General features: G+C 37.7%; 3 protein-coding genes across 17 annotated transcripts in view; 2 read left to right on the top strand and 1 right to left on the bottom strand.

Moving 5' to 3' along the window:
• Positions 1–26,087, bottom strand: part of KIAA0586 (KIAA0586 ortholog) — a 134,630-nt gene that overhangs the window by 103,502 nt on the left and 5,041 nt on the right. For 14 of the 15 annotated variants that reach the window (XM_064365918.1, XM_064365921.1, XM_064365925.1 and 11 more), the window contains 5 exons: positions 25,836–25,905; positions 8,927–9,101; positions 7,932–8,153; positions 3,983–4,136; positions 1,478–1,645 (listed from right to left, as the gene is read on the bottom strand). In XM_064365918.1, the coding sequence (XP_064221988.1) occupies positions 1,478–1,645; positions 3,983–4,136; positions 7,932–8,153; positions 8,927–9,101; positions 25,836–25,905 (789 nt within the window). Of the gene's footprint in view, positions 1–1,477; positions 1,646–3,982; positions 4,137–7,931; positions 8,154–8,926; positions 9,102–25,835; positions 25,906–26,087 lie in introns of those variants that run through there. The other variant, XM_064365927.1, reaches the window with a different exon arrangement.
• Positions 6,457–7,358, top strand: LOC110568293 (large ribosomal subunit protein eL6-like). The gene has a single exon (XM_064365929.1). It carries the CDS (start codon positions 6,457–6,459, stop codon positions 7,321–7,323), a length of 867 nt encoding a protein of 288 aa, XP_064221999.1. The 3' UTR covers positions 7,324–7,358.
• On the top strand, positions 24,196–24,834 carry LOC135270405 (transmembrane protein 126A-like). Its single transcript, XM_064365741.1, has one exon. The coding sequence runs from the start codon at positions 24,196–24,198 to the stop codon at positions 24,793–24,795; it is 600 nt and encodes a 199-aa protein (XP_064221811.1). The 3' UTR covers positions 24,796–24,834.

Genomic DNA, 26,087 nt, shown 5'->3' with positions numbered 1-26,087 from the left:
CCGGAGATTGAGACCAGCCTGCGCAACAAAGCAAGACCCTTCTATAAAAATAAATAGACAAATAAGTAAAAGTCTGAATTCATAGAAAAAACCCTAAATTTATTTTCATCACAGAAAAAAAGGAATTTTAGTGAGAAGTGTCATCATCACAAAGTCCAGCAAAATAGAAGATTTTTATAAATGTAAAGAAGAGATTTATCTATTTCTTCAAAGTACCAATTAAGTGGATCTATCCTTTAGCCTTGTTTGTATGTAGTAAGACTACATAATAATTTTTGTTGAGAGGTTGCCTTCTTTATTAAAGATTTTATTATCTTCTGCCTTTCTTAAAACTCCTTAAATGTGCCTAAGATAAGACTTGCATGCATTTAAATGATTCCAAGAATAAAAGCATTTAGTTTAACATTTCATTTACTTTTGTTAGAAGCGGTACATTTTAAGACTCAGTAACACACTATTTTTCTTTTAATATTTCCGTAGATTTTTGGGGAACAGGTGTTATTTGGTTACATGAGTAAGTTCTTTAGTGGTGATATGGGAGATTTTGATGCACCCATCACCTGAGCAGTATACACTGAACCCAATTTGTAGTCTTTTATCCCTCATCCCCTTCCCACCCTTTTCCCACAAGTCCCCAAAGTCCTTTGTATCATTCTTATGCCTTTGCATTCTCATAGCTTAGCTCCCATTTATGAGTGAAAACATAAGATGTTTGGTTAATACACTATATTACTTGTGGTCCCTTATAAAAGTTGCTGTTCTGTATTAGAAAGTTCATATATTAGCACTTTTTCCAAGTAAACATGGTAATAAATGTTGTTTCTCTATGTTTTATTATTAAAATCCAAACCTAAAAACCGTATGAGGAAACATACTCTAAAAATGATTAGCCTTACCTTCAGCAAAGTATTTTTTATTTATTTATTAATTAATAACAAAACTTGGCCAGGCACAGTGGCTCATATCTGTAATCCCAGCACTTTGGGAGGCTGAGGCAGGCAGATCGCTTGAGCTCAGGAGATTGTGACCAGCCTGGGCAACATAGCAAAACCTTATCTCTATGAAAAATACAAAAATTAGCCTGGTGTGGTGGCGTGCACCTGTAGTCCCAGCTACTCAGGAGGCTGAAGTTGGAAGACCAACTGAGTCTGGGGAGGTGGAGGTTACAGTGAGCCATGATCACGCCACTGTACTCCAGTCTGGATGACAGGGTGATACCTTGTCTCACAAAAAATAAATAAAAATTAACAAAACTTGTTCATTACAGGTTTAAGTAATAGCCTGTAAGAGACAGAATAACTATAAATGTATACCTCCAATTCCTTTTATGAAGAACCTAAAGAAGCTTGATCTTCCCAGAAAGTATCATTTAAAGTAAAATATTACAAATAGAGATCCCAATTTAGTTACGACTAGGCACAAAAAATCTCATGACAATTTCCTAATTTGGGATAGGTCTAGCAAAAGTCTCTATTACCTCTGTGACATGACACTTTCATATTTTCTTTTTCTTCCAAAAGATTTTCCCTCTTTGATAGTTCATCATCCCTTGAAACAGGTATAGGAGCAAATCTGCGAGGTGCTGGTGTCTCCAAAGGAGATTGCTGTTTATCAAAACTCATATCTTCAATTTCTTTTAAAGGTGCTTTAACAGAAAATTTTTTTAAAAATTAACTTGCTTTTAAGAAATTTTTAAAATAATTGCATATTACTCTTTCCTACACATTAAAAATAAAGCCAAAATTATAAATAATAAATTATTAACAAGTGTAGAGAAATAACTTTGTCCCCATTAAAAATCAAAAGAAATGAAGACAACATACATTATATATGCTTGCATCTAGTAAATAAGAATCAATATGATAATATTTGGAACTACTGAAGCTGTGATGAAACTGGCAGAGCCAGACACTTCTCATGGCAGTGAAAACTGATAAACCATCTGGCAATAAGTATAGGAAGAATTCAAGTTTTATATACTTTAACCTTAATCTTACTCTTGTGAAATTATTCTAAGAAAATAAATAACATAAAAGAAAGAAAATGTACTTTAAATATGATGATGTTTATTACAGTATTATTTATGAAGATGAAAACCTAAAAACTGCCTGAGTAGCCAAAACAGGATAATGGTCAAGTAGATTGTGAAACAGTTATTCAATAGATCACCTTTAGTCATTACAAATTAAAATTATGAAGACAACTAACTATATAAAACATGGAAAATCCTTTTATGTGCTAGTAAAAAAGCTGTATAAAATGCTACAACTATGTAAACATGATATATGCCCAAGAAAAAGCATAGAAAAATTAAAACTTTAACTTACTGAACTTTTAATTTACTCATTTTTTCTTTTGTTACTGTAACTTATATATACAAAGAAACAAATTTAGTTTACAATCAATAAAATAGACACCTTTTTCATAAAAACTCAAGCTTAACAAAATTATAAGCAAGAAATTCCCTGGAGTTGAATTCTGAAAAAAGTGTCCACTGCTATAGAAGGCACACAGCTGGGTCACACTGAAACCTGATTTCTGGCGCTAGCTCTAACATCCTCCCTCCCAAGTCAGGCAATCTTGAGCAGGCAAGTCATACCATTCTGTGCTTCACTGTCCTCTCTTCATAACTTAAAAATGAACTCATATTACTTCACAACAGTTCTTTGTTGTTGTTGTTTGCTTGTTTTTTTATTTTTAAGACAGGGTCTCACTCTGTCGCCCAGGCTGGAGTGCAGTTGCATGATCACAGCTCACTGAAGCCTCAACCTCCTGGGCTCAGGCAATCTTTTCACCTCAGCCTCCAAAGTAGCTGGGACTACGGGCATGTGCCACCACACCTGGCTAATTTTTTTATTTTTATGTTTAGAGACAGGGTCTCACTAAATTGCCCTTGAACTCCTGGGCTCAAGTGATCCTTTCACCTTGGCCTCTCAAAGTGCTGGCCACAAAAGTTTTACAAGGACCATTCATTTGTTGCAAAATGTAAAGCACCTTATAAGCATGAGCAATCTTTAATGACCGTAATATAACAATGTTCTAACAGATCAAGTGTTGAAAATATTGTACTATATAGATCTGTATATCACTAAAAGGATAGTCCCTCGATTTTCTTTAGTTCATTATTCAAATAACAATAACTTAGAAACACATTTATTCATTTATTTTAAATACTGAAGTTTTAACAAATAAGCTATGTATTGCTTTGTTATTACAGAGTTTTAAAATTCAATCAAGATAAGCAGACTTGCGTTACTAACTCTGAAAATATTTAGAAATGGTTTAAAAATGTACTCAGGCAGTTGCTCTGACAGAATCAAGAAAAATAGTAAATATGCAGTTTGTCAGAGAGCAGAATTGATCTATTTACAAGCATTTTTGATAGTAAATAAGTAATATTTTTCTAAATTTATAAGCACTTCTGACAATTTATGAAAGTTATTAATTAAAACCACAGATAAGAACATAATTCATAATTTTTAAAAATTTCAAAATAACCTAAAAATTACTTGACCTAAAAACAGAACTAGTTTTGGCTGGGTGCGGTTACTCACACATGTAATCCAACACTTTGGGAAGCCAAGGCGGGTGGATCACCTGAGGTCAGGAGTTCAACACCAGCCTGGCCAACATGGTGAAACTCCGTCTCTACAAAAATACAAAAATTAGCTTGGCATGATGGTGGGTGCCTGTAATCCTAGCTACTTAGGAGGCTGAGTCAGGAGAATCACTTGAACCTGGGAGGCAGAGTTTGCAGTGAGCCAAGTTCATGCCATTGCACTCCAGCCTGGATGACGAAGAGAGACTCCATCTCACCAAAAAAACTTTTCTTAAAAAAACTAGATTTATTTTTTAAAATCCTATGAGTAAATTTTATAAAACAAAGACTCCTACTGATTAGGAAATATGTTTTCAGCTTATGTAGCACAAAGAGAATTAATAGCTGACATTTTTTTATTCATAGAGAACTACATATTTTTACCTTGTCTGGAAGCAAATGTGTTATATGAAGATGGATTACAGCTACCAAGATTAGGGTGTTCTGGTTTTACAAAATACTTTTCCACTGCTCTGGAGGAGGGCACACTGACAGGCTGAAAACTACTAGTCTTGAGTGCAGCACTAATAAAATGAGTCTAAAAGAAATAAGATTATTTTATTGTTTTCAAATATCATTTGAAAGAGATAATAAAGTATATTGAAATATTAAAGGGGTTAAACATAATTTACTGTACTCGAACAATGAAAAAATACATATTACATTGCAAATATCCACTGTAGAAGCAGCAGTGATACCATTGGAAAGATATAGAATCGCACTAAGCCTGACTCTGTTGTGTGACCTTAATCATTTTCCTTAACCATTCTAAACCTCACTGCTTTCCTTTCTACCTCAGATATGGCTCAGGGGCCATTGCTGCCAGCTAAGAGAAGACCAGGAAAGAGAGGCCCTCACCCTAAACCTCTACTTACATCAGAGAATTCAAAACTAAAACATCCCATCTTTTATATCCTAAATGGTAAGATTTTGTTTGAAGCAAAGGTTTGAAAATCATTGACAGTAAGTTCTCAAATAAATATCCATGCTTAGCAGCAGCAATAACATATACATTTGCACATAAATGGAAAACAGAATGACAACACAGTTTTCAGCACTATTTATTAAAATATCTGAAATGAGGCCAGGCGCAGGGGCTCATGCCTGTAATCCTAGCACATTGGGAGGCCAAGGGGAGCAGATCACCTGAGGTGAGAAGTTCGAGATCAGCCCGGCCAACATGGCGAAACCCTGTCTCTAATAAAAATACAAAAATTAGCTGGGCATGGTGGCAGGCGCCTGTAATCCCAGCTACTTACGAGGCTGAGGCAAGAGAATCACTTGAACCAGGAGGCAGAGGTTGCAGTGAGCCAAGATGGTGCCACTGCACTCCAGCCTGGATGACAGAGTGGGACTCTGTCTCTAAAATAAAATAAAATAAAATAAAAATAAAGTAAAATATCTAAAATGAGCAAGTATCTTAACTAATAAAACTGGTTTTGGGCTGGGCATGGCAACTCACACCTGTAATCCCAGCAGTTTGGGAAGCTGAGGCAGGCAGATTACCTGAGGTCAGGAGTTCGAGACCTGCCTGGCCAACATGGTAAAACCCCATCTCTACTAAAAATACAAAAAATTAGCTGGGCGTGGTGGCAGGCACCTGTAATCCCAGCTACTTGGAAGGCAGAGGCAGGAGAATCACTTGAACCTGAGAGGCGGAGGTTGCAGTGAGCCAAGATCACATCATCTTGTCACCTACTCCAGCCTGGGTGACAAGAGCAAAACTCCATCTCAAAAATATAAAGAAATAAATTTCACATTAATTAGAAAAAAAGTAAATTAAAACCAACACATTTACAATGCTGATCATTCACTCACTCCAAAAAAAAAAAAAAAAGTTTACTGAGTGCTAAGTAGTGTTCTAGGACTTAGAAATTCCAAAATAGTCCGAGTACGGTGGCCCATGTCTGTAATTCCAGCACTTTGGGAGGCCAAGGTGGATGGATCACTTGAGGCCAGGAGTTCAAGACTGGTCTCAACAACATGGTGAAAACCTGTCTCTACTGAAAATATAAAAATTAGCTGGGCATGGTGGTGCAAGCCTATAATCCCAGCTACTTGGGAAGTTGAGGCATGAAAATTACTTGAACCTGAGAGGGGGAGGTTGCAGTGAGTCGAAATCACACCACTGTAATCCAGCCTGGGTGACAAAAAGAGACTCCATCTCAAAAAAAAAAAAAAAAAAAAAAATTCCAAAATAAATAAGAAAGTATGCTATCAGCTTCCTGTGAGAATAACACTTTTTATAATAGCCCCAGTGTCTCATTCTCAAACGGCATTAAAAATGTTCATTCTTTTAATTAATTAAATGCAAAAGCAAATATGTATACCAGGTAGTTCTTATCCAAGGGTGTGCATCAGAATCATTATGAAGCCTTCAATGGTTGCCAGGCACTACCTCAGAATTGCTGGTTTAAAATCTCTGAAAGGCCTAAGCAAGTGTGTGTGTGCATAATTTTTTTTTTTAGATAGGGTCTCACTCTGTCATCCAGGATGAAGCACAGTTGCATTATCATAGTTCACTGTAACTGCAAATTCCTGGACTAAAGGTCTCCTCCAGTCTCCCTATCTTAAGTGTCTGGGACTACAGGCACATGCCACCAGGTCAGGTTTTTTTTTTTTTTTTTTAGAGATGAGGTCTTGCTACATTGACCAGGCTGGTCTTGAACTCTTGGCCAAGCTATCATCTTAGCTTGGCCTGCCAAGATGCCAAACATGAAAAGCACGAATATTTTTATGAAGTTTTACAAGTAATTCTAGTGCACATTCCCAGACTAAAAACTGCTGATATAAACGCATAGCTGCAATATGATATAAGCATTTAAAAATGCGGCCAGGGCTCTTTCCCGTCTTGCAAGATGGCGGGTGAAAAAGTTGAGAAGCCGGATACTAAAGAGAAGAAATCTGAAGCCAAGAAGGCTGATGCGGGTAGCAAAGTGAAAAAGGGTAACCTCAAGGCTAAAAAGCCCAAGAAGGGGAAGCCCCATTGCAGTCGCAATCCTGTTCTTGTCAGAGGAATTGGCAGGTATTCCCGATCTGCCATGTATTCCAGAAAGGCCATGTACAAGAGGAAGTACTCAGCGGCTAAATCCAAGGTTGAAAAGAAAAAGAAGGAGACGGTTCTTGCAACTGTTACAAAACCAGTTGGTGGTGACAAAAACGGCGGTACCCGGGTGGTTAAACTTCTCAAAATGCCTAGGTATTATCCTACTGAAGATGTGCCTCAAAAGCTGTTGAGTCACGGCAAAAAACCCTTTAGTCAGCATGTGAGAAAACTGCGAGCCAGCATTACCCCCAGGACCATTCTGATCATCCTCACTGGACGCCACAGGGGCAAGAGGGTGGTTTTCCTGAAGCAGCTGACTAGTGGCTTGTTACTTGTGACTGGACCTCTGGTCCTCAATCGAGTTCCTCTGCGAAGAACACACCAGAAATTTGTCATTGCCACCTCAGCCAAAATTGATATCAGCAATGTAAAAATCCCCAAACATCTTACTGATGCTTACTTCAAGAAGAAGCAGCTGCAGAAGCCCAGACACCAGGAAGGTGAGATCTTCGACACAGAAAAAGAGAAATACGAGATTACAGAGCAGCGCAAGATTGATCAGAAAGCTGTGGACTCACAAATTTTACCAAAAATCAAAGCCATTCCTCAGCTCCAGGGCTACCTGCGATCTGTGTTTGCCCTGACAAATGGAATTTATCCTCACAAATTGGTGTTTTAAATGTCCTAATAATCTAATTAAACAACTGATTACCTTTAAAAAAAAAAAATGCGACCAGGTATGGCAGCTCACGCATGTAACCCTAGCACTTTGGGAGGCCAAGGAAGGCAGATCACTTGAGGTCAGGAGTTCAAGACCACCCTGACCAACATGCTAAAACTCCTTTTCTACTAAAAATACAAAAATTAGCTGGGCATGGTGGTGTGTGCCTGTAATCTCAGCTACATGAGAGGCTGAGGCAGGAGACTCTCTTGAACCTGAGAGGTGAAGGTTGTAGTGAGTGGAGATTGCACCACTGTACTTCAGCCTGAGCAACCATAGCAAGATTCCATCTCAAAAAATAAATTAATAAAAATAAAGATGATATGAACAAAAATAGTGTAAAAGGAGGAAAAGCCAAATAGAGGGAGAGGTCTCACAGAACTAGTGACATTTGAGATATAACATGCAGAGTTATCCACATTAGAGGAGTACAAAGACATGCAAATCATGATTTAAGAATTAAAACTGTTACAATCTAATGAGCTACTACAATTATCAATGAATATTAGCTGAGAGATCCAAGCGATAAAAGATTAAGGAATCTGTACTGGCTTTATTATGGATACCTGAATATCTATTTGTTGTTGTTGTAATTTTTCAAGATTTCTTATGTGCTGTTCCATGAACACGTTCATTTGCTTTTCATGATCATGACAGTGTAGTTTCTCTTGTCTACTCTGAATGCTTGTTTGCTGCTCTGTAACACGTTGTAGGTGTTTATCAGTCTCCTGTAACTTACTAAGTAATTCTGTAACAGAATTGACTTTTGCTTCCAAATCACTCTGCACCTAAAATAAAAATATTTTTTAAATTCACATTATAGAATACCAAAAATATGTCTAATTACTAGAAATGTTATTTAAATCAGAGAAGTGATCAGATTTGAGCCTTTACCCACTAAATGTCTAATGATTTAATGCCTTTATTTTTAGAGTCACAGAAATGAAAGGCAAAAGACAACTATCCTTAGGTAAATGTTTCCTCTCAAAAACAAAAATTATACCAAATTCTGCCACACAGAATTTTATGGTGCCTAAAAGATACTTAAGTGGAAATTAAAAAGAAGAAAACTACTGTAAAGCAAAGTAGTTTTTGATACTTTACTAATGCAAGGCTGAGTTAGGTCAGCAGCCTTGAGTTCTAGTTTTGGCTCTGTCACTTACTCGTTCCAGACTCACGTGCCTACTCTGGCCTGTCTCTCTGCTTCCCCATTTCGAAAGTGACAGCCAAGGCATAGATTATCTCTAAGGTTCCTCTAGCTCACAAATAAGAATAACTAATTATCCAGGTTGCCCAGGACCAAAATGTTTCCCAGGAGGTAGGACTCTCAGTGGCAAAACGGGGAAAGTTCTGAATTTGCTAGTGCCATCACAGTATTAGAAGGTAATTTTCACAGTTCCTGAGAAGTAATGGACAACCACAAACGGGAAAATTCTTTCAAATTGAGAGCAACTACAATGTTTCTAGTCTATAATTCGACACAACCATTTATAGAATCAGTTCTTAATAAGTACTTCTATATTCACAAAGTAGTTACGACTACCTGGGAAGAAAAATATACCTTTATCAATGGAGCTGCAGTTGCAATGGCAGCAGCAGTTGCTGCAGCCACAGTTGTAGCTGAATCAATTCCACTGGGTGAAATTCTAGTCTCCTGAGTAACAGCATCCTTCTCTATGCCTGCATCTTCTAACAGATGTACCTTTACTTCCTTAAAAACAGGCATGCTTTGAGCTCTATAAGTAAAAAAGCAATAAAAATGTATTCAGTAAACTACACATTGAATCATTTCAAGAAATACTTACAAATGGTAATCTGCTATAGGTGGTTTTGATTTTTTTAATTAAATCACCTATTAAACAAGGTCATTTGGTTAACAATATTTACTAAGGTCCAGGTCGCTAAGGGCTAAAGAAATAAGATAGCAATATTATTTTGGAAAATAAAAATTAAACATATGAAAAAGGTATGGAACAATTAAAAAGACATATTATCAAGAAGCACAAATTTAAAACACTCAGTGGCTCACCCCTGTAATCCCAGCACTTTGGGATGCCGAGGCAGGTGGATCACGAGGTCAGGAGATCAACACCATCCTGGCCAACGTGGTGAAACCTCGTCTCTACTAAAAATACAAAAATTAGCAGAGCATGGTGGTACGCGCCTGTAGTCCCAGCTACTTAGGAGGCTGAGGCAGGAGAATCACTTGAACCTGGGAGGCAGAGGTTTCAGTGAGCCGAATCACGCCACTGCATTCTAGCCTGGGCGACAGAGCAAGACTCCATCTCAAAAAAACAAACAACAACAACAACAAAAAAAAAACTCAGAAAAAGCTCTAAGAATTCAAGTACTATGCTTTATTCCTAAAGGCAGACCACCCAAGAAACACTTTATTTTCTTTCTTCTTTTATTATTTTGTTAAAGATTAGTCAAGTATAGTAGTGAGAAGGGGAGAAAGAGTAGAATAAGTTTGGTCTGGGCCAGATGGGGACCAGCACTTTGGGAGGCCAAGGCAGGTGGACTGCTGGAGCTCAGGAGTTTGAGACTACTCTGGGCAACATGGTAAAACCCCCTCTCAACTAAAATACAAAAAATTCACTGGGCATGGTGGTGCATGTCTGTAATCCCAGCTACTTGGGAGGCTGAGGCAGGAGAATCACTTAAACCTGGGCAGCGGAAGTTGCAGTGAGCCTAGATCGTACCACTGCACTCCAGCCTAGGTGACAAAGCAAGACTCTGTCTCCAAAAAAATTATTAAAAAAAAAAAAAGTCTGGTCTGTAACTGACTGTGAACAATCAATTGAGATAACTTATTACCTTCAGACAAGCTTCTGTTGTTTTAAAATTCTTGATAATTTTATTCTCCAAATACTTGATAGGAGAATTATAACATTATTGGCCAGGTGCAGTGGCTCACACCTGTTATCCCAGCATTTTGGGAGGCCAAAGTGGGTGGATAGCTTAAGGCCAGGAGTTCGAGACCAGCCTGGGCAACATGGCAAAATTCTGACTCTACAAATAATAAAATTATCCAGGCATGGTGGTACACACTTGTAGTCCCAGTTACTCGGGAGACTGAGACAGGAGGATCTCATGAGTCTGAGGAGGTAGAGACTACAGTGAGTCGTGAATGCACTACTGCACTCCAGCCTATGAGACAGAGTGAGACATCATCTCAAAAAAAAAAAAAATTATAGCACTATTGATGTACACTTTGTGACTTTTTTCTCCTGCTTTATTGAGGTATAATTGAAAATAATTGTATATATTTACAATGTACAATGTGATATTTTAATATGTACACATTGTAAAATGATTACAGTTAAGCTATTAGCATACCCATCCCCTCATGTAATTATCTTTTTATGTGATGAGAACATTTAAGATCTACTGTCTTAGCAATTTTCAAGCATAGAATTCATTATTAACCTTAGTTACATGCTGTACAATAGATCTCTAGAATTTATTCATCCTATCTAAGAGAAATTGTACCTTTTGACCTATACCTCTCGCTTCCTACCCACCCCAAGCCCCTAGCAACCATGATTCTACTTTCTGCTTCTGTAAGTCTGACTTTTTCAGATTCCACATGTAAATGAGAATAAATGATATTCATCTTTCTGTGCCTGGCTTACTTCACTTAGTAAAATGTCCAAGAGGGATTGTTAAAACTGCTGAAAAAAAAGTCTTAATTCTAGCTCATTTAGATTTACTTAATAAATGTCACTCAAGCAGGCCAGGCACAGTGGCTCACGCCTATAAACCCAGCACTTTGGGAGGCCAAGGCAGGTGGATTGCCTAAGGTCAGGAGTTTGAGACCAGCCTGGCCAACATGGTGAACACTGTGTCTGCTAAAAATACAAAAAATTAGCCAGACGTGGTGGTGGGCGCTTGTAATCCCAGCTACTTGGGAGGCTGAGGCAGGAGAATTGCTTGATCCCAGGAGGCAGAGGTAGCAGTGAACCAAGATTGCACCACTGCACTCCAGCCTGGGCAAAAAGAGCAAAACTCAGTCTAAATAAATAAATAAATAACACTCTGTTTACTAAAATGTTCACAAAATACACTATTAAGAAGCCTGGGACAGGTGTGGTGGCTCACACCTGTAATTCCAGCATTTTGGGAGGCCAAGGCAGGCTGATCACCTGAGGTCAGAAGTTTGATACCAGTCTGGCCAACATGGTAAAACCCTGTCTCTCAAAAAATATAAAAATTAGCTGGGCATGGTGGCATGCACCTGTAATCCCAGCTATATGGGAGGCTGAGGCAGAAGAATCGCTTGAACCTGGGAGGTGGAGGTTGCAGCGAGTCAAGATCATGCCACTGCACTCCAGCCTGGGCAACAGAATGAGACAGTCTCAAAAAAAAAAAGCCTGAATTAGCCAGGTGCTACATGACTCTAATCCTAGCACTGTGGGAAGCCGAGGCAGGAGTATTGCTTGAGACCAGGAGTTCAAGACCAGCCTGGGCAACATGGTAAACCCTGTCTCTACAAAAAAAATTAAAAATTAAAAAAAAGACCCTGAAATAAAAACAAGTCCAGCAAATAGATACATATTTTCAATAAGGCATTTAATTAAATACTAAAATTAAAAAAGAAGGCTAGCTGATTTGTTCTATATTTGGTCTCAAAGAAAACAATGAAAGGAACCGCTGACAAAACTGAAGAGTCCCTAAGAAAGTCTAAGTAAAATCGGCAGGAATATGTTCCATCTCCAGCTGCTGGACTCCTCCCTTGATTTTTATAGGTATTACAGAACTCTTAAACTCACTTCTCTTTGATATTTCCCCATTTCTACTAAGAATATTTTTCTCTCAGTCTCAAAATGTTGAAGTCATCTTCACTTCTATACTTGCTTACCTACCCAATTGAGTCATAAGGTTTGGTCAATTATTTCATCACAATCGCATGAAGAGTGTCATAGAATTATAGAGCTGGGGGAAACTTACAGGTCTTCCATCCTAATTTCCTAATTTTATAAATGAAGAAATTGCAGTCCACAGAGGTCACAGGATATCCTAATTTCCTGATCTTACAGATGAAGAAATTGCAGTCCAGAGAGGTAACAGAATTTATTTGATCATTATCATAGAACTAGTTAGTGGCAGAGTTAGGGCCCAGTTCCCAGAGGTCTTCCCATGACACCAGGGCTTTTGCTCTCAGATTAGCACTTTTCCCTCCTCACTTCTCTCTCTCTCAACTATAAAGTTTCATCACCTATACTAACTATTCCATTCTTTCAGTTTCTACAAACTTCCTACACATAAGTCACCATTAAAAAATCTAAAATTATTCCTTATAAAGAACTGAATTGGCTAATTTCCTGTTTGGCTTTCCACACACAAGGTTCTCCTCACTGACTCCACATACCATGCCATACACACAAGTGACTCCATGCTTTTCCTCACTGTGCTCTCTCACCCTTCTTTCACCCAACTTACTACATCCTTCTCCTTTAAGGTGCAATGCAAATGTTACCTTCTTCAGGAAGCCTGTTCTTATAATACCTCCTCTTGATCTCTCCCTTCATTAACTTTTTTTTTTTTCAGTTACTATCAATGGAGGCTTGCTACTCAACCATCCCAGGGTTTAAATATCTGTACAGGACAATTTAATAATACACTGAATGTAATTAATCATTAATTTCTCCATATACATACACAGTATCTCCCCAATTAAGCTGTAAGCAACCTGGGGTAGGGAATGGTAGAGGGACTTCTTTCATATCAAACAGCGACTAACAAAGGGTTAAGTATGTAGTAAGTGCTCAATGTATATCTTTAACCAATTGAGGGTTAGACTATGAAAATATAATTCAGGAATTCCTTATCTTTAAGGTTTCTGTCTCAAGTCTGAAAGTGACTTATCTTTGCCTAACAAGAGAAATAATATAAGGCTAGACATAAATTTCTTTATAGGCTTTTAAACTTTATTTTTTCCAATTATTAAATTAATAAATGCTCAATGTGGCAAATGTAAAGAGCTATGAGATATAAACATCAAAAAAATACATATAACCCTCCCATTAAGAAGCAATTATTTCATTCTTCTCTTTTAGGTAATTTTTCTTTATTCCTAAATCCACTGCCTATCCCAGTACTATGCTGCAAATATTCCCACCAAGGCCACTAATAATCCTTCTTGCTCAACTTAGAGTACAGTTTTCAGTTCTTACCTTCCATTACCTCAGAGCAGCATATCACACTTGGAACCTAATCCCCCTTGGCACCTAATCCCCCTTGGCTTTGTAAATACTGTACCTGCTACATCTCTACATCTCTGGGAAAACTTTCTGAGCAGCATTTAGAAGCTATCTTGCATTCTCCACATACTCCTTAAATGTTTGGTTTTCTCAGAGACTATCCAGCCCTAGTCATCTTTCTTTTCACTGCCATAATCTCACTGAATCACTTCAACTATTCCCAAAGCTTAGATTTAGACTGCCATTTACATAATGATGACTTCTGCATCTTAATTTCTAGCTTGGATCCCTTTTGTGAATTTGACTTTTTGATTTTTTTTTTTTTTTTTGACAGGATCTCACTGTCACCCAGGCTGGAGTGCAGTAGCACAACTATGGCTCACTGTGGCCTCAACCTCCTAGGCTCAAGCGATCCTCCTGCTTCACCCTCCCAAGTACTGAGGAGTACAAGCACATGCCACTCCACCTGGCTAATTTATTGTTTGTAGAGATGGGGTCTTGCTATGGTTGCCCAGGCTAATCCCAAACTCCTAGGTTCAAGTCATCCTCCCACCTTGACCTCCCAAAGTGCTGGGATTACAGTCATGAGCCACCGCCTGGGAACTTCACTTTCATATTCCATTTTCTACTGAACATGTCTCATAGGAACCTCAAACCCTTGCCCATGCCCAGAATAAAAGTTATCCCCTCAAGGATTTCCTTTCTCAATGAATACTACTACTGACCATGTATTTGTCAAAGCCAAAAATCTGGGATCCATCCTTAGTGCCTTCCTTACCCTCATACCTAATTAATGATTCTTATCAATTCACTCTTCTAATAATTTTCCAAATTTGTGTCTTTCTCTCCAACTGAGCGTGATTCTCACTACCATACCACCACTTCGCAGTGTGTTCAGGACCAATCTAATTCATTCCTCCCTGAAAACTCCATAGCCAATAATTCATTTCCTGGACTACAGTCTAGCCCTCTTCCAATTCATTTTTTCATATGGCTACCATGGCATATATTTTAAGAAATATATCTAATTCTTTAAAACTTTTAAATGATTTGCCATTTCTCTTATATTAAAGACCAAATTCCTTTAGAGGAGTCCATAACCTAGTCCCTTGCTTACCTCTCTAGTCACACATAAGGGAGTTCTCCCCTTGTCACAGACGCTCTGACCAGATTCTTCATTCCTCTAAGGCTTTAGAGTACATTATAATATCAAATAAGGCAAGTTCTCCATCATTCCATTTTTGTTTTTGTTTTTCCAAATGTATCTTAGCTAATCCAAACTGACTGTATTCTATCTGGATGGATTCTTAACTCTGTGTATATGTATAAACACACATATGTAGTATAAATATATATATACAGTATATACACAGACACAGATTTGTTTTTCTCAACTGTATGTTCTTCCAGGTAAGTTTTAGAATTACATTTCCAATTTCCATCTACCACTTATTCTCAAAATAACAAAAAAATTTAAGAGTGACCACACCAAAACATATGTTAATTTTGTTATATTTTTACAGTACTTAGTCTTCCCATCCAAGAACATGTTGGGTCTCTTAATTTATCTTAGCCTTTGGTTATTTCCCTTGGCAAAATTTCATACTTCTCCAGATAGATTCTCTATAGAATCTTCTGGTTATGAGTATTCCTATTTTTTTTTTTTTTTTGGTGGAGACATTGCTATGGTCATTGTTATTTCATTTTATTATTGAATATTGCTGAGTATCTGGTCACCTTCCTGAACTTTCATTAGTGTAAAAATTGAGTTAGTGGTCTCTTGGATACTCTGAATACACAATATTTTCTACAAATTATAATTTTGCCTCCTCTTTTTCAATATCTAAACCTGATTTCATTTTCTTACCTAACTGCTATAGCTAAGGCTTCCAAATTACATTTGAAAAATAATGGACATCTTGTCTTGTTCCCAGTTTTACCGTAAAAGAGGGTATTGACTATAGGTTTACAATAAACATTGTAAGAAAGTATTATTCTGGCTGGGCACAGTGAGTCACACCTGTAATCCCAGCACTTTGGAAGACTGAGGTGGGAAGATCACCTGAGGTCAGGAGTTGGAGACCAGCCTGGCCAACATGATGAAACCCCATCTCTACTAAAAATACAAAAAATTAGCTGGGTACGGTGGCAGGCGCCTGAAATCCAGGCTCTCAGGAGGCTGAGGCAGGAGAATCGCTTGAACCTGGGAGGCGGAGGTTGCAGGGAGCCAAGATCATGCCATTGCACTCCAGCCTGTCAGCCTGGATGACAAGAGTGAAATTCCGCCTCAAAAAAAAAAAAAAACAAAAAAAGAGAGAGAATGTATCATTCTATTCTTAGTTTTAAAGAAGTTTGTGGGTATATGTGTTGTGGTGACTAAGTATAAAATAGGTATAGAAGGGAAGCATAGGGAGAGATTTGTTAAAGGATACAAAATTACAGCTATATCAGCTACTTAGGAAGAATAAGTCAGGAATAAGTTACAGCTAGATAGGAGGAATGACTATAGTCAGATGAGTATAGTTAATAATAATGTGTTACACAGTTTCAAATAGCTAAAAGGAGAATATTGAAGGTTCCTAACACGAAATGATAAATGTTTCAGATGATGGATATGCTAATTGCCGTGATCTGATCACTATACATTATATGTACACCACTATGTACCCCACAAACATACAATTATTAGTCAATTTAAAAAATAAAAAAATTTAAAACATATTGGCATAAAATTTCATTAAATGTGACTGTAGTGCTTGTCACATATTTTCTTATTTGATCAAATCATATAAATATATTAATAGATCATGAATTATTATAGTAGGGCAATGGTTAAGAGCACTGTCTCTAGCGACAGACTGCCTGGGTGACTTCAACCCTTCTAGTCCACATTTGTAAGCTCGAAACATTATTAGACATGCCTTTGTAAAGACTGAGTAGTATGGAAGAAGTGCAGCCAAGTATGTTGGCTCATCTCTGTAATCCAAGCATCTTCAAAGGCTGAGGTGGGAGGGCTTCTTATGTGCAGGAGTTTGAGACCAGCCTGGGCAATATAGTGAGACCCTATATCTACAAAAAGTAAAAAAGCTGGATGTGGTGGCACATGCCTGTAGTCCCAGCTACTCTGGGGTGGGGCTGGGGGCACCTCAGGTGGGAAGATCACTTCAGCCTGGGAGGTCAAGGCTACAGTGAGCCGTGAACCTACCTCTGAACTCCAGCCTGGGCGACAGAGTGAGACCCTGTCTCAACAAAATAAAAAAACAAACAAGAAAAAATTAAAGAAGTACAGAGGACAGTGCCTGGTGGATAAGTGTTACATTAGAATTCGCTATTACCATTTTTAAAACATTGCTGCATTCCTGGGCTAAACTCTACTTAATCATTGTGTATTAATCTTTCAATGTATGATAAGAAATAATTTGCTTATAACTTATTTATAGTAATATATCAATATAATTGTATCTTTTTCTTTAACTATTAGAATAGTATTAATTATTTTATTTCAAGAACTAGGTTTTTTTAATTACAATAGTATGATGAAAATATCTCTGATGGAACTAATAGTTAGGTGTTGATACTTGGGCTAGGTTAGCATCACAAAATGATGAGTGGCATTCTTTGCTTTTCATTATTCTGGATCAGAATATATAGCATGATCATAATCTGGTTCTTAAAATTTTTCAGGAACTCAAACAAAATCATGACTGCTTTTGGAGACTGCTCTTTGAAGGTTTCTTTAAATTTACTTCCCAGTAGCTAACCTATTAAAATCTTCTTAGTTATATGGTTATTTTTGGTAAGTTGTTTCTTTCATCTAGATTTCTTAATTTATTGCATTTAAGTACACAGTATTCTTACCACAGTATTCGCTTTTACCTTCTTTAAGTCTATTATGTCCTCTTTTTATTTATAACATGCATTCTCTCACCAGTTTTCTGACTTGGACTTGTCCAGGATTTGCTTATTACACTGACATACTTCTAGAACTAGTTAAAAACATTCTACTGTGTTTATGTTTTCTTTTATCTGGTATACTTGATTTCTTCTGCTTTCCCTGATTTTTTCCTTATCATTCAGCATCTATCTGTCTGTCTGTCTGTGTATTTTTCTACTGAGACGATGTCACCCAGGCTGGAGAGCAGTCACATGAACATAGCTCACAGCAGCCTCAAACTCCCAGGCCCAAGAGATCCTTCCACCTTAGCCTCCCAAACACCTGGAACTATAGACACACATCACCATGCTGGTTAATAAAAAAAAAAAATTTTTTTTGTAGAGATGAAGTCCCGCTATATTGCCCAGACTGATCTCAAACTCTTGGGCTCGAGAGAGAGATCCAAGATGGCCGATTACTAGCAGCTCAGGATTGTAGCTCCCAGTGAAAGCGCAGAGAACGAGAGGACACCACACTTTCAGACGAATTTTTGTTGCTTACGGACCAGGAGATTCCCAGTGGAGCAGCCCCACGGGTCACCAGCACTACTCTTGTGGCCGGCACAGCAGTTCCTGGTGCAGAGTAAATGGGACTGGGTCCCCTTTTGGTCAATGTTTGGAGCTCTGGGAAGGCAGAGTCACCTATTCAGCTGATTGAAAAAGGGACTCAAGAAGGAAGCCAGACTGGAGATTCCTGGGCAGAAAAGCACCATGAATCTTAATGCCGCTGTTTTAGCCAGTGCAGTGGGTTGCTCAGATTCCGGCGCTGGGAATCAACAAGTTGGACGTCCACTCAGAGACCTAATTTGAAAGTCAGTAATTACAAAGACGACAGGTGGATAAATTTACAATGATGGGAAGAAACCAGTGTAAAAAGGCTGAGAATACCCAAAATCAGAATACCTCTCCCTCTACAGGGGATCACAGCTCCTCATCAACAAGGGAACAAGGCCTGATGGAGAACTAGTGCATTCCATTAACAGAATTAGGCTTCAGAATGTGGATAATAAGAAACTTCTGTGAGTTAAAAGAACATGTTCTAGCCCAATGTAAAGACACTAAGAACCTTGAAAAAAGGTTTGATGAAATCCTAACGACAATTTAGAGAGGAATATAAGTGAATTAATGGAACTGAAGAATACAATACGAGAACGCCACGAAGTATGCACAGGTTTTAACAGTCGAATTGATCAAGCAGAAGAAAGGATATCAGAGGTCAAAGACCGACTTAATGAAACGAGAAGACAAAAATAGAGCAGAAAGAGTAAAAAGGAATGAGCAAAGTCTCCAAGAAATATGAGACTATGTGAGAAAACCTAATTTACATTTGATAGGTGTACCTGAATGTCATGAAGAGAATGAATCCAAGCTGGAAAATATTCTTCAGGATATTATTCAGGAAAACTTTCCTAACCTAGTAAGGCAGGACAATACTCAACTCCAGGTAATACAGAGAACACCACAAAGATATTCCTCAAGTAGAGCAACCCCAAGACACATAATCATTAGATTCACCAGAGTTGAAATAAAGGAGAAAATTCTAAGGGCAGCTAGAAAGGTCAGGTTACTTATAAAGGGAAGCCTATCAGACTCACAGCAAATCTCTCAGCAGAAACTTTACAAACTAGAAGAGAGTGGGGGTCAATATTCAGTATCCTCAAAGGAAAGAATTTTCAACCCAGAATCTCATATCCAGCCAAACTAAGCTACATAAATGAAGGAAAAATAAAATTTTTCGCAAACAAGCAAGCACTCAGAGATTTCATCACCACCAGGCCTGCTTTACAAGAGCTTCTGAAAGAAGCACTATACACAGAAAGGAACAACTAGTATCAGTCATCCCAAAAACTTACCAAAAGGTAAACAGCATCTCCATAATGAAGAATCTATATCAACTAATGGACAAAATAGCCAGCTAGCATTAAACGACAATATTAAACTCACAACTATCAATATTAATCCTAAATTTAAATGGATTAAATGCCCTAATCAAAGACACAGACAGGCAAATTGAATAAAACGTCAAAACCCATCGGTATGCTGTATCCAGATCCATCTCATAAGCAAGGACACACAAAGACTCAAAATAAAGGGTTGGTGGAAGACTCACCAATCAAATGGAGAGAAAAAAACAACAACAGGAGTTGTAACTTTTGTCTCTGACAAAATAGACTTTAATAGTAACAAAGACTAAAAGAAACAAAGAAGGACATTACATAATGGTAAAAGAATCAATGCAACAACAGGAGTCAATGATCATAAATATATATGCACCCAATATAGGAACACCCAGATACATAAGACAAGGTCTTAATGACTTATAAAGAGACTTGGACTCCCGCACAATAATAGTAGGAGACTTTGACACCACATTGCTAATATTCAACCGATCAACGAGATAGAAAATTAACAGGGACATCTATGATTTGAACTCAGACCTGGAACAAGTAAACTCAGTGAATATTTATAGAATTCTTCACCCCAGGTCCACAGAACATACATTTTTCTCAGTATCACATTACACCTATTTTGAAAGTGACCACATAATTGGAAGTAAATCACTCTTCAGCATTTGCATAGCATTTCACAGACTTAAATGAAATATTGGTTGGCTGTTTGTTTGTTATTTTCTTTCCTTATTCCTTCCCGTCTCCGCTGTTAAGCACAATTATCGGCATAAAAGAGGTTTTAATACCTATTTTTAGATTGCATTCCAGCCTGGGCAATAGAGCAAGACTCCTGTTCTCTCTCCCCCTTTCTCTTTCTCTTTCTTTAAAAAAAAAAAAACTCTTGGGCTCAGGTAATCCTCCTGTCTTGGATTCCCAAAGTGCTAGTGAGCCACCATGTGCAGCCTCCTTCAGGTTTTATAAGAAATTATTTTCCTAAATTTCTAAAATTAACTGTTCAGACTCTTTAACGTCAAATTTCCGCATGTTGTAATTTGATTTAAAAAGGTGGTATAGGCTGGGCATGGTGGCTCTCGCCTGTAATCCAAGCACTTTGGAGGCCAAGGCGGGCGGATCACCTGAGGTCGGGAGTTCAAGACCAGCCTGACCAACATGGTGAAACCCCGTCTTTATTAAAAAAAAAAAAAAAAAAAAAAAGGTGGCATATTAACAGATCAATCCTAAATTCACAATAAGAGATATAATCAGACATCTATGCGTCCAGATGTGTTACACAGGAAGTATACAACATCACCTATCAAGCATTCTTGCCACTTGACAGAAATTCAAGGCTGAGAGAAACACATGAAAAAACAACAAAAGGATACATTCAGCAAAATCCAGAAGGTAGAAAATTTCTTAGGACAAACAAATTATAAGAAAAATGAACTAGGGTAAATTTGTAGATTAAAACAAACTGAAGGCTGAGCATGGTGGCTCACACCTGTAATCCTAGCACTTTGGGAGGCCGAGGTGGGCAGATCACCTGAGGTCAGTAGTTTAAGACCAGCCTAACCAACATGGTAAAATCTGGTCTCTACTAAAAACACAAAAATTAGCCAGGGATGGTAGTGCATTACTGTAATCCCAGCTACTTGGGAGGCTGAAGCAGAAGAATTGTTTGAATGCAGGAGGTGGAGGTTGCAGTGAGCTGAGATGGCGCCACTGCACTCCAGCCTGGGCAAGAGAGCAAGACCCTGTTTCAAAAAAAAAAAAAAAAAGTAAGAGATATATCATTCAAATGTAAAGTGTGGCTCTTCCTTAGATCCTAATGCAAGATTAAACTAACCACAGGGTGCCATGGATCACACCTGTAATCCCAGTACTTTGGGAGGACAAGGCTGGTGGATCACTTGAGCCTAGAAGTTCAAGACCAGCCTGGGCAACACAGTGAGACCTCGTCTCTATAAAACATTAAAAAAAAAAACAAAACCAGGCATGGTGGTGCATACCTATAGCCCCAGCTACTCAGGAGGCTGAGGGAGGAAGATTTCTTGAGCCTGAAGTTTGAGGCTGCAGTGAACCACAATCACGCCACTGCATTCCATCCTGGGTGACAGAGAAAGCCTGTCTCCAAAAACAAGAACAAAACCCAATCCCAAAACAAAACAAAAATTAACCATTTAAAAAAAATGATGAGACAATGAGAGAAACTTGAATACTGACTCAATATTTGATAATATTAAGAAATTGTTAATATGTTTTAGTACAATATTATGGTAACACTTTTTAAAAATTATCTTTCAAGTACATATATTAAAATAAGTAAAGAAAGGAGAAGAAAAACAAAACAAAAAACAAAAAAAAATACGTAAAGATAAAATGCAATGACTTCTGGTATTTGTTTTATAATAATTCCTGGGTGTGCAAGGTGGTTACAAATGAAACAAAATGCTAATAATTGAAGCTAAACTATGAGAACATGAGAGTTCATCAAATTATCCTCTCTGCTATAAACATTGAAACTTTTTAAAAGAAAAAGGTTTTTTAAGTTTACGGCTATTATGTAAACCAATATAGAGAGTAACTATAATTAGCGGAAGGGAGAAAAAGTAACTTAAGACAGCTAAAGCTTATCATAGTAGAATAAGTGCAGTCTACATTTATTTGTTGTTGTTGTTTTTCGTATTTTTTCACAACTGGGTATAGAGAGAATTTTTTTTTTTTAAAGGAGAAGGGGTCTCGCCATGTTGCCCAGGCTGGATATAAACTCCTGAGTTCAATCAACCCTCCTGGCTCAGCCTCTCCAATAGAGAGGATTACAGGCATGTGCCACTGTGCTTGACTTACATTTAGTAAATCAAAAGTAGTACTGTAAATATATTACTTTGATTTATGAAATCACTTCTCAGAGGAAAGAGGTAAAAGAATTAAAAGCAGCTGCCTCTGGGGAATAGGCCTAGTTGTTAAGGAAATAGTGGGGCAGAAGATGATGGTTTTTTCATTACAAGTTTTTCATAGTATTTGATTTTAAAACTCTTTAAGTTTATTATCTACATTAAACATTTTTAAAACTAACTAAAAAATAAATGTGTATACTTTGCCCAAAAAATTGGTCCTATTTAGTCTATTTAGCACATATGCCTTGAATTTTATTTCAACTAATATTGATAATTCTTGTTTCTTTTTATTTGCTTTCTCCTCAAAATACTTTGTATTTTTATTTTCAGCCTGTTTCATTTTAAAGGTATATCTCTTGAGACAAAATTAGACTCCCTTTTAACCCAACATTGAGAGTCATTTTTATAGTTTTGATTCAGTTATTATTCTCCACAATGCCATTACCTTCTCATAGTCTCCTTAGTTGTTTTGTCTTTTAAAAAATTCTGTTCATGAGGCCAGGCACAGTGGCTAACACCTGTAATCCCAGAACTTCGGGAGGCCGAGGCGGGCAGATCACCTGAGGTTGAGAGTTCGAGACCAACCTGACCAACATGGAGAAACCCCATCTCTACTAAAAATACAAAATTGGCCAGGCATGGTGGCACATGCCTGTAATCCCAGTTACTTGGGAGGCTCAGGCAGGAGAATCGCTTGAACCCAGGAGGTGGAGGTTGCAGTGAGCCAAGATCACACCATTGCACTCCAAATTGGAAGGCAAATTTGTAAAGTCCCCACTGTGGTTACAAGCAGCTACTTCATCCACTAAGGGTCTGCTGGATAGAAGTGGTCATTGCTTTCTACCCAAGAGTCAGATGTAATCTCCAATTTTTAGTTCAAGTAGAGAAGATGACAGATTACACCACGCTCTCACTAGCGCTTTTTCTTAGATGTTTAGAAATTTCTGATATAATTTACCATCCAAATGCCTCTCCTAACTGCCATATTACGTACTGGGAATTTTAGTGCAAACAAATATAAAAAGTAAAAACCTGATGGGACCAAAGAAACCAGCTGTGAAACTCTGGCTGGCTCAGATCATACCTTTGCAATTTAGGGGTAGTATTTATTTTTTGTTACTACAGTGCTTCCCAGAACAGAAGTAAACCATGGAAAACTGCTGGTGGAAAAAGAATAACTATTACATTTTAATAGTTGCATATTTATTTTATTTAATTTATTTATTTATGTTAGACAGATCTAGCTCTGTTGCCCAGGCTGGAGTGCAGTGGTGCAAGTGGCACTATCTCAGCTCACTGTAACTTCTGTCTCCCAGGCTCAAGCAATCCTCCCACTTCCTGCCTCCCAAGTTGTTGGGACTACAGGTGTACACTACCATGCCTGGCTAATTTTTGTATATTTTTTGGGTACAGATATGGTTTTGCCATGTTGCCCATGCTGGTCTCAAACTCCTGGGCTCAAGCGATCCACACACTTCAGCCTCCCAAAATGTGCTGGGATTATAGGTGTGAGCCACCACACCTGGCCTGTATATTTATTTTTTTTTTAAGGCTAGTCAAGTGAAGCAGTGGCTGTATATTTATTTTTAAACGAATTCTAAAAAATACAGATTTTCCATTACCGAAGTAATTTAAAATGTCCTTTTGAATAAAAAGAGAATTCAAAAGTAAGTAAAAATTTTTTCTATGTCCTAAGGGGACTTCTACAGTGCTCTGGTTCAGGAGTAGAATACATCTGTTCTACAAATACAATCTCAGACTGCCACCACTGATGATAAAGATAATAATAATTGCCTCTGGAGTCACGTGTCAGTCAAAGATGGCTGCGCTCAGGCGAGTAGAGCTGCAGTGACCTCCGGCGTGGCTGAGGAAGACCTGAGGAGGAACCCACGGGCTATAAGGCTCAAAATGGAAAATCATGAATCCAATAATAACCAGGAAAACATTTTGGAAAACATTTTTGAAATCATAAACAGAAAAATTAACCAGCTTCCAGAAGCAGAAAGAAATCTACTTGAAAATGGATCAGTTTATGTTGGATTAAATGCCGCTCTCTGTGGCCTCATAGGAAACAGTCTTTTTCGGCATGTCTTGAATGTGACAAAGGCTCGTATAGTTTCTGCCTTACCAATGGCAGTGCTCCCTTTCTTTACAACAGAAGTAACTTACAGAGGTTTTGTAAATTTTCCTTTGATAACAGGTGATTTGAATTGCGAAACCTGTACCGCAACACGTAGTGGACTGGTTGGTCTTCTTGTTGGGGGTCTATACCCTGTTTTCTTAGCTTTACCTATAAATGGTAGCCTAGCAGCCAGGTATGAAACAGCTCTGTTACCAAACAAAGGGAACATCTTAAGTTACTGGATTAGAATTTCTAAGTCTGTCTTTAGAAAGATGTTATTTCCTATTCTGCTCCAGACTGTGTTTTCAGCATACCTTGGGTCTAAACAATATAAACTACTTATAAAGGCCCTTCACTTACCTGAACCTGGCCAAGAAATTCACTGATTTTAAACAAATATGTACACAAAAATAAAATAGTAAAAAGTTTAAAAATAATAATAATAATAATAATAAAATAATAATAATTGCCTCCAGACTAGCAAATGTAGTCTTCCTTCATGTTTCTCATGTGCTGTTGTCAGGGTTGGTTTTAGATTTCATTGGTATTTAAGATAAAGTTGGAATGGGGATTTAGGTGGAGCAACCATGGTCTCTCTTCACTGCATCCAGGTGTTAAACTCATCTCTTTCTGAGATTCTAACCAGGAAAAGTCTAAATGTCCTCTGATAATAAATAACAAGTATTATGTATAAGGAATTACTGAGCACTGCTACAAGCAGTATAGTAAAGTGGTTAAGAGAGATGGCTCTAAAGGCAGACTGCCTACATTCAAATCCCAGTCCAGTAACAACTTGCTAAATGACCTTGGGGAAATCAATCTCTCAATACCTCAGTTTCCTTATCTATAAAATGGGGATTCTGGCTGGGCACGGTGGCTCAGGCCTGTAATCTCAACACTTTGGAAGGCTGAGGCAAGCATAGCAGGAGTTCAAGACAAGGAGGCCAGAAGTTCAAGACCAGCCTGGCCAACATGGTAAAACCTCGTCTCTACAAAAATACAAAAATTAGCCAGGCATGATGGCAAACGCCTGTAATCCCAGTTACTTGGGAGGCTAAGACAGGAGAATTGCTTGAACCCAGGCGGTAGAGGCTACAGTGAGCCAAGATCATGCCATTGCACTTCAGCCTGGGCGACAGAGCAAGATGCCATCTCAAAATAAAGAAAATAAAATGGGGATTCTATAAAATTAGGATAGTAATGAACTCTATTTTATAGGTGTTTGAGTTAAATGAGTTAATGTACTATAGCACTTCCATAATAATAATTGCTAACTGCTACTGAGTATTTTATATGTGTCTAGCACCATGAGGAATGCTTTATACATATCATAGTGAAAAGAAAGTTTTTCATATGTCCAAAATACAAATGAAGCTGATTTTAAACATAAAAAATTATCCAATTATTTTCTGTAAATGAAACTTACTTTTGCTTTAAAACTGTTCTTAGAGCATCTTTCTGTCCCGTTGTATACTGAGAAATGAAGATGTCATTTTCTGCACAATCAAGACACAAAAATATATATTAAATTCCTGAATATTTATTAAATTTTGATAAGCAATAAAAAAATCTTTTTTAACTAAAAGAATGTTTAGGAATTCAGCCATAGCATTTCACAATTGAAAAGGACAAGGAACAAATTAAGTAATTAAGTAATAATAGAATGGTCATAACCCCA

This window comes from Aotus nancymaae, unplaced genomic scaffold (assembly GCF_030222135.1).
Source record: "Aotus nancymaae isolate 86718 unplaced genomic scaffold, 86718_ANA_hifiasm-v0.15.2.pri h1tg000062l, whole genome shotgun sequence".
In the NCBI taxonomy this organism is placed as follows: domain Eukaryota; kingdom Metazoa; phylum Chordata; class Mammalia; order Primates; family Aotidae; genus Aotus; species Aotus nancymaae.
This window is presented reverse-complemented; position numbering and strand designations above follow the sequence as displayed.